General features: G+C 34.7%; 1 protein-coding gene across 2 annotated transcripts; it reads right to left on the reverse strand.

Moving 5' to 3' along the window:
• Positions 1-1,280: 1,280 nt before the first annotated feature.
• LOC136772530 (uncharacterized) lies at positions 1,281-11,945 on the reverse strand. Of its 2 annotated transcripts, none has more exons than XR_010822475.1 (6): positions 11,893-11,945; positions 6,441-7,001; positions 5,185-5,458; positions 3,933-4,028; positions 2,475-3,384; positions 1,281-1,925 (listed from the first exon to the last, which is right to left on the reverse strand). XR_010822475.1 is itself a non-coding variant. In XM_066725573.1 (6 exons), exons 1-5 carry the CDS (start codon positions 11,896-11,898, stop codon positions 2,540-2,542), a joined length of 1,782 nt encoding a protein of 593 aa, XP_066581670.1. In that variant the 5' UTR covers positions 11,899-11,945; the 3' UTR covers positions 1,281-1,925; positions 2,520-2,539. The 2 variants fall into 2 exon arrangements, 1 of the variants encoding a protein (XP_066581670.1); XM_066725573.1 differs by having other exon boundaries at positions 2,520-3,384.
• Positions 11,946-17,052: the final 5,107 nt, after the last annotated feature.

Raw genomic sequence — 17,052 nt, forward strand, 5'->3', positions numbered from 1 at the left:
TAAGAGTGCTGTGACGTCATTGTGCATGTATAGAGGTTGCAACAAACATTTTGTCATTTCGCAGGGATTATTGTTCCTTAGGACTTCCGGATCACGAATCTTCGAGTTACACTAAATTCCGTGCAGTGGTTATCGAGTTATCGACTTTGGAAATAAACACTTTTGAGCAGCTGTTACACTGTGACGTCACGCGAGTATCGAAATGATACCTTGATCAGTGAGGAATATCTGCAGCGATTTTAATGGGATTTGTAGGCTTGTATTAAGATGTGGGTTTTGGAGCACCGTAGTTAAAAGTGGTGCAAATAGATCTAGGATATCCTTTCGATAGCCTACTCATTATGTATGATTATATTACGTGACTAAGCCTCGTTAATTAAATCAAATGCTATTCTTTTCTCTATTATTTATTCAACGAATTATGGAAAAATTACTGTAATCTACATTGAAATTTTATTTTGATCCAATTTCAATGTGTAATATTATTTGATTAGATATATTTTTATTTGTTGTTACAATTTTTATTGAATGTTTTTTGTTGATTATATTAAATGGAATGCTTTATTGAAATTATAAATTGGCGCGTCATTTACTTGCACATTTATTATAACTGGCTGTTGGTAAAATGAAATCGCGCTTGGTCGGTATTTAGATTGCAAACACGTACTGAATACCAACTATCGTGCATCTTTAAAACAGGATAAAGTAGTATTGTATAGTGGATAAAACAGTAATTTCGAAGATATCAAGCTTTTTTGTATTAGAAAATTATTAAAATATTATACAAATTTGTATGTCAATTACTGATTCATTTTTACTGTAACAATTTTAATTGTCATTTAAATTACAACTTGCAGTTTTCTATACATTACTAACAAATCGGTTCATAAGAGGAATATCAAGTTTCGTATCTGTTTCTTAGGATTTACTGTTCGATATGACAAGAAAACATTTTTTTTTTCGTATTTATTGTGACTTGACACGAAATGTGAGATCATTTAAGTAACACTATGATATAATCGAATTATAGATTATTTTGTTATATTTAAATATTTCTAATAAATTCTTATGTGCGGTGATGAAGTCCCAAACGGGCCTTTGACGAACTTCAGCTTGAAGCCTATATCTTAGTATAACAGAAAATAACCTTTTAATAGTTTAGAATGGTATGATTTTGAATTTTATTACAACAGACAATCAAATTATTATAATCACTTCGAACACGTAAGTTAGTTTAATATAAGAAGAAAAAATTTGAAGAACGGTCGGGGGAATGTTTATAAAAAAACAATTTATTTATAATTACAACAAGTATTCTTTATACATGCTTGCCATTTTACTCCTAAAAACTATATTATTATATAATACGTAAGAAGTATTGTAGTCACTGGAAAAAAGTTTCATATTTCTGACTGATAACTCCAATGGATTTGAAATATAATGGCGATGGTGTAAACAAACACAAAGTGTCTGAGCTAATAATAAGGGCACAGAAGCGTTCCATTCACGTTTTGTTGTCAAGGTACGGGTACACAGCGCGTGAAACACACGCGCAACCTTTGGAACTGTGAGTGGACGCGCCGCGCGTGGAACGGGCGCGCGATCTATACGGAACACTGCGGACTACAAATCGAGGAGTGGACACGCCACGCGTGTATTTCACGCGCCGTGTACCCGTATCTTCACTCTCTACTCGGGAATGCTCGAGCCACAATTCTCGGAATCTCGATCCCCACCGGTCTCCATGGCTTTGTTTACTCGCTTGTTTCTTTCGGCAGTTCGAGAACGCCTTGCGATGCTGCAGTTTCAAGATTTCCTTGGCAATGGAGTTCTCTTTACATCGGCATACGATCAGTCTCAATGCTTGTAATAAAACGGTGCCTTGTGTCGTGCTGCGTATGGATAAAATGCATACGAGAAGACAACTGTAACAGACATTGAAAAAATCAATTAAATCTTTTCTTCGAGTGAAATAGATTCCAAAATATAAGCGGCCACACACACACACACACACATCATACGGTGAAACAATTTGACGGTTACCGAAGTGCAAAAAGCAACAAGCGCTCGTTGCAATAAATACGATACTTATAGTCATTAATTTCATTGTCTGTATGGTGACTATACATACATGTATATTATATATATATATATATATATATATATATAGCTCTCGAAAAACTTTCTTCTTCGAGATTATCAGCGAATAGACTTTCGCCCAGAGACGATCAATTACCAACGACATCGCTCGCGTTTTAAGAATACTAAGAGGCAATTTTTGTTCCGTGCTAATTGTTAAATAAAACACAAGAAGCCAGCAAAGCTAGAGTGAAGATTCGGCATGAATTTGCGTACTTTTATATTGTATTTACATGAAGGTCGTGGTAAGTGCGTTTCTGAAGGTAAAATCGATAACCTTGGAAGGAGTCCAAGACGAAGAAAGTCAGTCAAAGAAGTAAATAATACAGTCTCACGTTTGTGTTGGTTGGTCGTTCGTGCCAGTCATGCCTCTGGTTTACCTGTGACTAATGCGTCCGTTTTATAAGTGTTGCCGGAACCTGCTGGTTTTCAGGCCCACGGCTGGGGGCCTGCGCAGATAATAAGCGTAAAGTCTCCTCTGCAAGCTCCTCCTGCGAGAAAGTCCAGGACTACCGTATCCGCCGTAATACGCATTCGGATGGATACCGTTGTTCCAATATTCCGCAGAGACCGGAGGATGCTGCAAGGATTGATAGCCGCCATATTGGTTATATCCATTCTTGAATCCGTACAGGGAGCCCTTGAAAAAATCCATTGCTTCCAGCTTTGGCAAGGTGTATTCCTGATGAGGACCAAGAATGGGAATCTTCAGGGTGTCCACATGCGGACTTCCATATTGATGAAGCGTCGGTGGATACTCGGCACTTTGCTGAATCGCTATATGGTTGTCCGTAGGGGGATATAGATGGCTCTCTACTTTATGTGGATGAGAGTATTCCTTTGGTGGGTGATCTACGTAAGTTCCTTTATCATCGTGGGAGGAGTAGTCGTAAAGATGAGGCGGATCCGGCGGTGGTGTCCCCAGAGGTGGATAGGGTTCCGAATGTTCCTCATGATGCAAATGATCATTAGCTTCATGGTGGGTGCTGCTGGGTCCTAAATTGTTTACCACCTCTTTGGGATGCTCGCCCTTCGGAGGTCCGCCGAAACTGTCCTCGAGATCCGCCAAGTGCGACGACCCTGAATGATATTCTGTATGGTCTTCGGAATGATGTTCCGAATGGTCGTCAGGATGATGTTCCAAATGATGTTCAGTATGATGTTCAGGATGATGTTCCGAATGATGATCGGCTACTTCCTCGTGTGGCTTTGTCGCTTTCACAATCAGCAGGCCAGCATGATCGTCTGTAAACGTGACGTCTGTCAGTCCTGTCTGTTAGAACCCTCTCCAATGCAACGTTAGGTATATATACGTCTGTTACGGGTCGATTGAAATAGAAAAGAATAGCGTATGGGATCTAACTGGACTGCGGTCTTTGCAGAGAATTACGCATAAAATCTACTTTGATAATAATGATGATGATGCAATAATGAACAATTTCTGGCGAAAGTTGTGAGAAAGCATGGATCCACGAAGGTCCGATAAGGAATATGTGAGGTAATAAATTTTCTAGTTTTGTGAAATGTCATCGGATGCATATGAATGAGAAGTATGGTTGGCAGTGATATAGCCAGAATTGATTAAGATCAAGAAAAAGAGAAAGAGGGAAAGAGAAACGAGAAGAAGAGCAATAGAAAGCTATGAGTACAGGTTCCTTCGACCGGATTGTTACAAGATTGCTCGATATAGACAAAAAGAAGATAATCAACTTCCTTCTTTCACCAAGCGTTACAAAATTTAGCGATAGAAAGCTTATGGTGAGACGGTTAGTGTTACTTTGAAGGGTACCTACCGTCGGATGGGGATGCATAACTAGAATGGTGATCATAACTATCATGTGGACTGCCATACGTTTCGGGTGGTGGACTTTCGTATCCAGAATCGTGCTCTGTGAAATAAAAACATTGTTATACTTTTTTAAGGAGTTATATCCAATTATCATATTCCAACATTGAGTCTCCAGTACTTGAAGGAGGATATTGAGTTTTAAAACCACTTTATGCCGTACCTCGTGTTTTGAGATATTCGATTATAATTTCTTATTTGTTCTGTTCGAAAAATTGTCTAAAACCTTTCTAACGCTTTTTTAATCGTTTCTTTTCGTAATAATAATGGGAAAACTATCGTTTTCTGGATAAAATCGATTTCCTATAACTATTCCATATGTATTCTAGATTCTACATATTTTAAACTTCACGAGATTCCAGTTTGCGGTTCTTTTAGTATCCTGGATAATTTCAACTTCCTGATATTTGCTACTTGCATTTTGCATTAGTCATAAAAGATTGAAAGGTACTTCTATCCTTTTTTCTGTACTCATAAATGCATAAACCAAATAATATAGTTAGTCGCGAATATCGAATACTATAAAACTGTCCATTTATTTCAATCCACTTTCTATAGAGACTTTAGAATTAAACTTAATTCTGCACGATAGAAAGTGGGTTCATCCAGGTGACAAACTTCTTTTTTTGGAAGAAATATAATTTAATCAGTCATTTAATAACGAACGCACAGGCTTGCTTTTTCTAAACTTATTTTAGGAAATGAACGTAGCATAAACTAAACTATTTCTCTAAACGCAAAACTGTTAGCCTCGTTTAATTCTGATACCAAAACAGCCGTTTTTATCTATTTCTTCTCATAAAACTAATCGAAGCTCTTACTGGCCGAACTTGGAAAGGAACAGAAATTTGTTTCCTACTGATCATTGAATTATCTCAACAGCTTAAATGACTCGAATTACAAAGTTTTTAATTGTCAATAACTCATTAATAAAAACCTAAAATTTTTAGAATAAATTTCTCCTGTCCTATTTCTATACAGCTTATAGCATTGATACGGATCAACCGTAAACCTTCTATTTTTCAATATATTTTCTATACAGGTGTATTCCGAGTTACGCAATGATCATACCCAGAGTATGCAGCCTATGATACATTTGTTATAGAATTCGAAGGCCTTATAAGCGTAGCTTGGAATAGACCTTCCTTACATACCGTTGCGAAACTACGTATCTCTGGAATAGACGAAATTGTGTTTACCAGTATGTGGAGCTTCGTACGAATATCCATGATGAGCGTAGTGATGAGACGGTGGATGTAAAATTGCACTACTCGCAATGTGTTTACCCAATGACGTAATCGCATCACCAGTCGTACTAATGATCCTGCCTTTGGTGGAAACCAAAAACCCTCCACCCTTGATCAGCTGACCTTTCAAGGCCAACACTCCTCCGCTCACCGCTTTCACAGCTTGAAAGAGGGTGTTGATGATCGCCTTCTTGAAATCCCAAATGTCGAACGTCTTGTGGCCATACTAAAAGTAATCGTATTTATGAAACAAGGATGAATTTGTATAAGGGAAGAAAATGACGTTAGGACTTCTTGCGAAATTTACAGAGTTTTCGACCGAATTGTTATCTGCTATTAACTAAGTGCGCAACGGGACAAACGAGTTCTAGCTTTTCCCTCCTTAATCGATGATCAACCGTCCTACATAATTTATGAAAAGGCAGACGTCTCAGAGAAAAGTATCAACGACTGATATAAGGCTTGTACGTTCGGATCCTACATTGGCACGAGAACATTGATCCGATATCGATTCAGGTCTGGTCGCAATGTCCTTTAATGGAACTCGCTGATAACCTTAACATTTCATGGATATGTAAACAAAAGTGATTCGAAATCAAACTCTCTTTAAAAATAAACGAAATTTCAATTATGAACGAATCCAAGCAAAGAACTCTGTAATCAGACCATATCAGCTACTTCACAAAGTGAAATAGTATGATGACAATCTTGCAGAAAATCAGTAAACACCCGTGACGATTTACAACGAAACTTACGAGCAATGAAAAGCAAGAAAATCTTCTAGAAAGTAATAAATCAACGAGTAAAAATAAAGAGTTAAAGTGAAGATAAAATTCCATGATTTTCCAATCAGTCCGTTGAGTTTTTCTTGGTTGACACGGAGTGCTTAATGATAAGCTTTAAAAAGTAACACTCGTTGAATAATAAAACAACTTAAAGCGTGAAACATTGAAAGGCAAAGTGATAAATGGAGAAGGAGATAAAGGATGGATCAAGTTTAATCAAACGATCCAGTTTTGTTCGACTGAGACGTGTAAATTGGCGAGAGAGCCATTAAAGGTTGAAAGTATTTTGAAATAAATTGTGAGCTGGTGAGGGAAACACTGTAATCGGACTGTCCTGGTATTTTTCTAGGTAATTTTGTTGCGTAAATTGCTTTCGTTCTAGTTGGCCTAAAATAGTGCACAGGCCGGTCTGACGTTACGTACCGATCCAACGTGACCATGAGGATGGTAGCTGTCGTGGTATCCACCGGACGAGCCGCCAGAGGATCCCTTCGATGCCTGTCCCGAAGCACTCGCAAAACCTCCGATAATTCCACCAGCGATATTCCCGATGAGTCCACCACCGGAACGCTTGATTCTGTCCTGAAGCATTTGCGAATATTTCGGATTGGTAAGGACGTCCATCATCAAACGGTCCTCGTCAATTTTATTCGTCGTTAAAAGTTCCTTCTGCATATCCTGCGGCAGGATCTGCAGGATCTCCAAACCCATTCGTTGCTCGTCGTAAAGATTCGGATCTATGGACGGTGCTGGTGGTACCGTTGGGACTTCCGGTACCACTGCTGCGGCTGCTGCCGTTTCGTGGGACTTCCCCACCTTTTCATCGAAGAACGAATTTGACGTTTCCAGATCGATCGGCCTCCTGTAAGACGATAGCCTTTCCAATTGAGCGGATGCTCTCCTTAAAAGATCCAAGTCTACTGTCTTCGTGTCCTCCGATTGGACGAGGATCAGCCAACAAGCGATCAGCAGGAGTTCCCTCAGCTATGGCCACATGAAAACGATTATTCATTACTTTCTATATACTCAATGTAACCATCCTATAGGATTAAGCGAATGCAACGTTCAATTTCGAGTGCTTGCTGAATTTCACTAATCTTTTTTTTCACGTGTAGTAGAAACCGACGTGAAAACGGTGTTTTCCGTGTTTCCACGAACTGGTCTAGTGCTCGTATGAACAGCGTTATATATAATGGCAAATTTGTTAAGGACTTGTGATTATTGACTGATGAGACGTGTGATTTTTATTATTTTTTTATAGTATAAAGTAAATACTGCAATTCTCAATCATGAAAGGAGTACCAGGTACTTATTTTTGGATAATTGAAATGGTATAAAAAGTTTTTAATGTCAAACAAAATTAATAATGTTCAAAGTAGTTTAAATTGGGATAATTAAAATTTGTTAGCGTTGTACACGATTACGTAAATATTTATGAGTTTTAGGAATATTTTTTCTAGGAAAAGAGAACAATGTGGAAAATTTTAAATACGCACTACGAGATTAATAATGGAAAACCTGAAATGAAAAAAATTGATAATGCTCAAAGCAGTTTAAAGCAGGATAATTGAAAGAAGACAGGTATTATAGACGATGACATAAATCTTGATGGATTTCAAGAGTATTTTTTCTCGGACAATAGAAACCAGCGTGCGATTTCCGTGAATACACGAATCGGTGGAGTGGAGAAGCAGCGCATCAATGTGAAGGAAGCAAGTAGAGCGATTCCTGGTGAAAGTTTGCCAGAAGATGCCACTCTTCTTCTAGTCTAGACTCATTATTCAGTCCCGCCCACATATCTATTACTCCCTGTCCCTTTTTTCCAACGATACCTATAAAACAGTCCGTCCATCATTCATATTTTGTTGACAGAGGTTTTTATTTTTGCTCTTAAAAAAAAAAATGGCCAAAATTTTATATGCTTATAAATCATTAATATTTCTCACGACTTTCCAACAACAGTCCCTATTGCAAAATAGTTCAGGCATTAGTATTATTTCGTTATAAAAGATATATAATTATCATTGTTAACAAACAAAAAAATGAATATTTTTCTATAACGAAAACATGAAATTTTTAGGAAATTTTGGAGCAGAGCGTGATGCAAATTTTTATTCAGCCACCGTAAACCGGTCGAAGCCTTTCAAAAACTACCTGGCGGATAAGAGGGACCTAGTTACCGTATACGATTTGCCTAGATTTAAAAAGTTATTTTAGTACATTTTCTTACAAATATTTCTAATTCTGCATTAATTTTGTTATTATATATGAAAAAACTTGTCTACACATCTTCCAGGATACGCATAAAATTCCATGTACAATACACGCGAGAATTTTTATTTTTATTTTTAATTTATTCTTCGATAAAATATTTTGCAAACGCAAGGTATATGTATATCGGGATTCATATACAATAGGAGAAAAAGAGGCTAACGGTCGCAAAAAATTCACGTACCCACTTTTAAGCTGACTACATCTATATGACATGCTAAACGGAAAAGAAAGTTCAGAGATGCAGATTCTTCCACTGGTAAAAGAGACGTTTGCCAGTTTGGCGATAAAAAAGGCATAGCTATGCGTCAGGACTTCTTCTTGTAAAAAGGATACACATATCTGAATGCTTCGGCAAAACTAGAAATTTTCAAAATGCTAATCTGCTCATTTGCTTTTTAAATTTATTAATAATCAGTCATCAATATTTTGTATTCCAGTTTAGTACCAATAGATTTATTATTATTTAAATTTTTTTAACGATTGAATTTTTCCCTTTTCATAAAATCTCAGTGAAATCTCACTTGTCACGTTAGTAATAATGTTTGAAATATTCATATAAACTATATATAGCTTTAGTGCACACACACACAAGTGACTAGTGATTATAGTTATTATATTTTTACTGTTCTCATATGCATAAAACTATTAATTACTCGTCACTATAGTATCTCAGAGTGATAGTTACATGGAGATTTCAAAATTTGAACGTTTTTAACGAGATTTAATGCAAAATGAAAGCTTCTAACATGAGTTTAACGTCGAATACTAGTTGTTTTCGCTAATACAAACAACAATATTATAATAAACAACCAATATTTGGTCATAAAATATTGACTAATAGATTTTTCGAGCTTTACAGCGAAGACTGACGGAGAAAATAAGGACTACTTTCTATTGTAAATAGAAAGAAGAAAGGCGTTAGATCATTTTGTTGGTGGCCTTGACCATTAAACAGTCTTTTTCGCTCGTTTGGATAAAGGAGTAACCACAAAACCTTGACTTTTATTGAATGACGAAGAAGAATTCACAAAGCTATTGAGTAATACTTTCTTTAACAGAGCGTGTAAATGCTTTCATTAACAGAAAAAACACTTTAAAGCTACTGGTAGTTACACGGTGTAACTAAGAAACCGAATGATCGGTTGAAAAAAACCGTGAACCATTGCGATTTAATGCGAAAAATTACAGACAGATTAATAAAAAATAATGGAATTGTTTCTTTACCAATTATATTCAATTTCAAACTATAATTATTAATTAAATAAACAAAGTGTATACAGAATTGATTTAAAATTTGAAAAATAATATTAATTAGTTTGTTTTATTTATAAAAATCAATGGAAATTGTGGAGAAATAAATCTAATTTTTAAATTTCCTTAACAGTCTATTCTATGAAGTAAGAAGTGACTAAAATTAACTCATTAGCATTTTTCAAAATGAAAAGCAAAGAATAATTTTATGAAAAATTATTGAAAAACAAAATTTACAAATTTCCCTTACGTTTGTGAATACATAACGAATTGACGAGCTGAAAAATTAGACGAGCGATTTACATTTACAATTTGCATATTCTAATTTACCATTTTTTCTATTCACAAGAAAAGGCTAAAATAAAATGAGAACACTCGATGAATCAGTCACTGCTCTGGCTGGAAAATCTGAATCTCAAAACTTCTCTAATTTTGCATCACAAAGAAAATGAGTGCTACAGTGTTTACTTTTGAAAACTTGTTGAGAAATGTGATCCGAGGCCGCATGGTGATTGGTCAGTTTGCAAAGCGATTTACTCTTCGTTTGCTCATTGACTTTGTAGAAAAAAAAAACTAGATTTTTCAATCATTATTAACAAACGTATCGAACGACTTCCGCACCGATTTTCATTCGTACAATACTTTGAATATTTTGAAAAGAAAAATTTGCAAGAAACGTCAATGAATGATGAAAAATGTTAAACAAGCTTCGAGGTTATCGACCGTTTTATGGAGTGATTATCCTGTGAACGTTGAGTTTGAATCAAATCGTAGCTATATGGCAGAAACTTTCCAGCGCCCGCCGTGCCTTTCGCACTCGAGACGCCGGAAAAGCCACGCGGGCGAAAGTAATCACGATCTTGGGTCCGATTGTGTCCTTGATCTTGTAAACTCGCGGATCGCCTCTCCTTTTCCACGTGAGATTTCTAAAAATAAAAAGGGAATCGAGATAGGCGTGCATGGATCCGCAAGAATTCGAACGATTCTATCGAGTTTCAATTTTCAATCACTTTGAAAATATTTAACAAATTCAAGTTGTGAACGTCAACAAAATATCTGCATTTATTCACTCAAAATTATCGTATGGATTACATTTTTTTGAAAAAATTAAATATCGATTTCGTGAGACCAAACATGACTTTTTTGAATAGATCGATCAAAAATTCAATATTAAACTCTGAGAGAGTGAATATAGTGAATTAGGCTTGGATGAAGGGCCCTGAAATACAGGAGAAACTATATTTTATCAAATTTATAATTTAAAAAAAAACAACTGAATTGGATGAAAATTTCTACGATTTTGTTACGAGAATCAACAGGAAATTAAAAATGAAGCATATCGTAATATGATTCCGTATACAGTGGAACTGGACTTGGATGAGCAATCATCGATGAGAAGAGAAATTCAGAATAATCATTAACATGGTTTGGTGCGTGTAACATCTACGTCTTTACTTTCCGGCCACGAAAGGTCGCAGGAGTAGGTCAAATCGGAAGACGAACGCGCCTTGCAAATGATTTCCGTCATATTGAAATGATTGTAATATCATAGAAAGTGAATAAACAGAAAAATCAAAATCATCAAACCATTTCTTTATGTGTATATATATATATATATATATACTGTTAATGCTCTTTACTTCCGGGGTACGAAAAAGGTGGACAAAAACGTAATTCCATTTTCCCTTATAATCACAAAACAAACTTAATTCTGCCTTTGATGTAAGAAATTAATAAGGGTCAAAGTTCAATTTCCTGTCGCAAATCTTGATTTTAGGAAAAAAAATTTAAGTAACGTAAAGAAGTCATCAACCTTTCATTATCCTGCAAAAATCGATCGTACAATCAAAGCGAAAAATTAGGATTTAACGAGACGATGCCATCCCGACGAGTTTTAAATTACAATCGTGTCAATACTTTTATTAGTGTGTACCAGCGTTTCGAGTATAATTCTCGGCTTTGCGCGAGAAACCTGCGAGGACGCGCGGGTTTCGAAGAAAGGGGACTTCGTGGCTCCCCTGTCAAGTACTAGCTCGACTTTCACGGAATGCTCCATACTCCAATAGCTACTCTATCGTGAAATATTTGTCTTCCAACGAATACTGCACTATTATATTTTTTAAATACTGCAAAACTTTAAATAAAAAATTGTAATTCCTCAAATACTCCGATCAAGCTGAAAATAACCACGAAAACTTAATTTTCCCATTTGACGAGATTCGTGTCGAGGGGGACGAAATTAGAGGATCGAAGGATTAAAGAATCGAACTCGATGGAATTTAACAATGATCTGCACTTCACACACGATTTTAAGCGGATGTTCACGCACTATCATAGCGTGGCCGTGTACCTTCATCGTTGACTTTCACGGTAGATCGGTGGAAGGATCACACAGCACTCTCACTGAACTCACTGGCTGGTATGAGGGACAACTTCCTCTCTATATACGAACCCCCACCCCCCGACCAATGCCAATTGTCCAACGAGAATGACACGTGTCTGTGCATGTCGAAATTTTTACATCCTCCCTTAGCAAAACTCCTTTATTCTTTTTGGAGATATTGATGATCGAGTTAATTGTCATTATAATTCTTTTTATGCAACAAATATTTTATTCGAATAATAAATATTTTGCTGGTAGTGTGACTCGTGAGAAATAATAAAATAACAATTTATATTTGTAATTAAACAAATAATGTTTTTTAAGGGTTTTTGTATATAACACACTTGATAAGTTTATCGTTGAAATTTTTTATCCTGGATTAAATTTTATCTTTTGTTAGATTTTAATATTCTTCAGGATTTAATTACTAATTTCTGAATTTCTCATCGGTTTTTATCAATTAAAAATAGAGATTGATTTTAATAACTTATATGTTGTACACACGTATTGTGTCGAATGCGTTTGAAAGGAAGAGGCGTTTTCTGTGAAAGTGTGTGTATTTTTTGTTAATTCCGAATTATATACTTACACGTCTCTACGCTTGCTAGCTTAATGAAAGCAGATCAGTGAAATGCGTGTTTCCTTCCTGGGAGCAACGCATTCGCGTTTCTGGTCGTATCTGCTCGAATGCTTTACAATTTTCCAGCTTATCACGTTTTACACCGATGGCTAGACACTATTAGCATGTATAATTACGTAACTCGTACTTTTCAATCGCGCTTAATGTTGTTATTATTCAATCGCTGTTTACAGATCTCTTAATTGACAGAAAAACGTTTATCTATTAATTGTTTCAGCCGAGTGTTTAAACATTCCGGAAAATCAGGTTTTTACAAAACTTACCTTATTATCCTGGACAAATAACTACTTTTCCACATAGTAAACGAATCACACGAGCAGCTCTTATATTTTTTTCGAATTTATTTATAACGCATCTACAGAAATAATTATTCTCAACTGTAATTTTACAAAAATTAATTTCCTGAGGAATATGTACGAGACTTTCAAGTATTTTCAATTTTTTATCAATTTTCCTTTCTACCACCACAAAGCTGTGCATTGCAATGTTTCAAACATTTGTTTTAACGTGATGCGAACAAATTCCAGAGGGTGTAAATGAGGAAGTACTTTCTCTAAATCTCCCAGGCACAATTAGCCAAAGACTCAGTGTAATTTTCTCGAACATGATGAGACAATTTAGCCACGTATAATCATTCGTCATGATTGCAAATATTGCAATAACAATAATATACAGGATGTAACAAAAAAAACCTATTAATTTAAATCAAATTGTTCCCACAGTATATCTAATTATATAAATGTCCAAATTCCACTTTGAAGTCTCTTAAATAACAAAAATACAATTATCTATCCCTGTGACGTCATAATTCACTAGAGCCAATGAAAAATGTCGAATTCCGTTAATTTTCAATCCTCCATAACTCGGCAAGAAAATCATCAATTTAAACGCGACTCGAACGCTTGTAATCGCAAAAAAATAATTAATAATAATCTTGAATAAAATACGAATACTCAGTCACACCCTGTATATATATATATATATATACAAGTAGAAAAAGACAATCACAACGCTGTCGGTTATTGGCAAAGTCACCGGGACAGAATAGATCAATTTAATGGCTCGGGGGGCAATCAGGACGTCGAATGAGCAATTTTCGAAAAAAGCGACGAAAAGTTGAATATCATCAAGCAGAATAATGACACGGTGCACGGTCGCGTGTGTCCGCTACTGACGAAAGTGAACGATATCAGTAATAATTACACTGGCCTGTCTCCGTGTCACGAAACACTCTTACCAAGCTACACACTAGGCTATATATATATATATATATATATACACATAATCGGTAAGTTATTTGTGCGTCCATGCATCTGCTTTTCGACTTGGTTGGGAATATCGTAGAAAGTAGGCGATTCCAGTTTGCGTTCGATCATAGTCATACCAATACCACTTTAACGAGAAACCATGCATCTAACCGTATACCGAGTTATAGCCATGTATAATATGTAGGTACGTTTACAATCGTAACTACACTAGTTTCCACCACAGCTCCTCTCTCATTGTCAGACTCGTCTTCCTGTCGTTACGAAACCTCGTTATCGATTTCAATTATCGTCATTGCGACCCACCGTTCTATTCCCCCCTTTTTTCTTGTACACCAGAAAATAACTCTCATTTTATTACAATGTTTCCGGTACATCCCACTGCAAACTTGTGAAATCTTTAACCCGACGATTTTAAGGCGATCGGTGATCGTTTGATAAATATACGATAAATCTGGAGATTTGTACTATAAAATTTAATTAGTGTATTTTAGGTACATGGTTTACTTTAATTAGAAATTAGTTTGAATTTTTAAAAATTAATTTTTTGTTTTTTACATTTGTTCTGCATATTATGTCTTGTTTTATTAGTATTTAGTATTTAAAGCTGAAAGGTATTTTTATTGTAAAATAAAGTTTGTAACAGCAATTTTATAGGGCGGGAGAAAATTACAGTCGATAGAGATTAAATTTCGAAATTCGTTAAGATTTCTTTTTAGTTTTTGGTCAACTTTCGATGAGTGAAAGTAATATTTACGACTGGACTGAAAATTCCCAAATCGAATCAAAATAGTCTCTATTATACCGATCGAGAAAATAGTTACCATTTTTACAGATCTCTCCATTGGGATGCTCCTCCAAATAGAGGGAGCCACTTTTCGGTATTCTTTTGAGAAACTACAAGAACAGCTTTAGCTGGAGCTTAATTTCATCTATAGAAACATAAACATAAGACCGTGTTAAGATAAGAAATAATATGTACTTTATTTGTAGCATAATATAATCTTATATATATTAGTTTAAAGTGCTTCGTTGATCAAACTAAGACTAAATTCATTCTAAATTTCATTTGTGAATACCGATCTTAATCCCATATTACAAATTATTTACAAATATTTATGGCAATCAGATTTTATGCTACTACTTTATTTAAATTTTGTCAAATGATAAAATTTAAAAAAAAATGCAGAAATATTACATTTCTACAATATTTCGAATCATCCGCTAACAATAACAGTTAAGCAAAAAAATATCTGTGAAGAGATAGGAAAACTGGGCGCTTGCCAAAATAAAATAAATTGCACTATACTGATATGGACCTATTTATGGAAATAATCGTTGTTTTAAAAATAAAACTTTGATTCATCTTTTTACGATAGTAAGCTGAATGAAATAAATCTATTGCACGTGTTGTAATTGTGGTTTTTCTTCGTAATGAATAATTTGTTGATCAGTAATCGTACAAGATTTATACGACTGACATCATTTATAGCAAAGTTTATTTGTAATCATTATTTTATCCTTTGACACACACAGTCAGTATTTGAATCACAGTAGTAAATATTTTCATATTAATAAATAATCCTTTTCGATAATTGACACAATTGGTACACGAGTGCCATCGAACTTTATGAATACGATAAATTTGCAGTAATCTGGATTATAGACAGAAAATTATATGCGAGTGAAATAAATATAAAAAAACAATTAATTTTTATGGAACTAATACATTAATTACTCCCTCATCCAATTTACAAAACTTTTGAAGATCGTTATCTTATAATTCCTTTGCATAAAAAACAGGAACTCCTCGTGAAAACAAATTACACTCTCATTAAAAAAATCCTATTCTCTCAAGAAAGATAGTTTAATCTAAAATATAACACGATAAGAGACACTTTTAGCAACAGAAAACTTTATGCTCGTTTACTCAGCAACTTTATAGTTGACATTTTTTTGGTACATCCTGTGATCTCATCATTCGGCCACATTCGGTAACCCTGACGTTACAGAAAGATGTTGACAGTCGTCGAGAGTAAAGACATTTCCGACCAACGTTTAGCGAAAAACATTTTTTTCTTTTCAGACAGGAGAAAGACTGGATTTTTTAATTAGTGGGACCAGACTAATTAATTTCGAGATGATAAACATTCAGATTTTTTTTTTAATAGCTGTAGGTTATCAATGAACAATACTGTAAAAAATTAAAAACTCTAATGTTGTGGTTCCTTTTGAACTTTTCGTTAGAATTTATACACAGGTCATATTTTAACGAATACAAATATAACAAAGATTTGCTTAACGCTATATAGGTATTTTTCGTTACGTCATCGTTTCTGTGTTTGAGGAAGAGAACAATTTTCTTAGCTTTCAGAAACGATCATAGCTTTGCTATATATGCCAAGGAAGGTCATCGATGGCGTCAGGTTTACGTATATATATAAGTACACTTATTACACGTTGTTCTGTTATTTCATCAATTATTATTTTTTTTTTTTTTTTATTAACTTTTAATAATTTTTCAAAAATCTTTTCAAAATTGCAACGTGATTCCTGGTTAAATTTTGTACAATTTTTCACACAATCTATATTATACTATACATGTTTAACTTGGGCTTTAACAGGATCAGGTTGCTTTAATATCAGATAATGCTGAATCGCTAAAGTACTAGAAGTCATTTACACAGCTCTTCCTACCGAATTGATGGGAATCGTAAGAACTTTTAATATAGGGAAATCGATATACACGCGCATGCACGTTTTTTATTACCACATAAAAATATTTAAATTTGGTTTAAACAAATTATGACAGCATAGAATTTTGTTTGATAAAATTGTACAATTTACAAATAATCCTTCATTTAAAACGTTCGTATTTATCTCTGTAATTATTAAATTTATCAAAAATGTTCATAAGACGTATCTGAATATAATTTGTAAAAAATTTTTAAAATGTTCAGAGACTAAATTTAATATTTTTTGTAACTGAAAAAATACATACGCCTATGTTATGGGACATTTTAAATATAGCACAGTGAGAACGTTCTTACTATTATGTATGCATATGCTTATCAGTATTGGTTCGAGAGAAAAGGTTTTCGATTTTTCAGAATTATTGCGAGATTCTTAGAAAAGTGAAGTCTACTCAAAGGTAAAAGGAGACACTTTGATAAAGTTGCAATTGAAGAGAGAAGATGTTGGTTTAAAAGACAAAATAGAATT

Source organism: Prorops nasuta, unplaced genomic scaffold (genome assembly GCF_024137725.1).
Source record: "Prorops nasuta isolate Cenicafe-Biocafe unplaced genomic scaffold, Cenicafe_Pnas_1.2 PNAS00004, whole genome shotgun sequence".
Taxonomy (NCBI): Eukaryota; Metazoa; Arthropoda; class Insecta; order Hymenoptera; family Bethylidae; genus Prorops; species Prorops nasuta.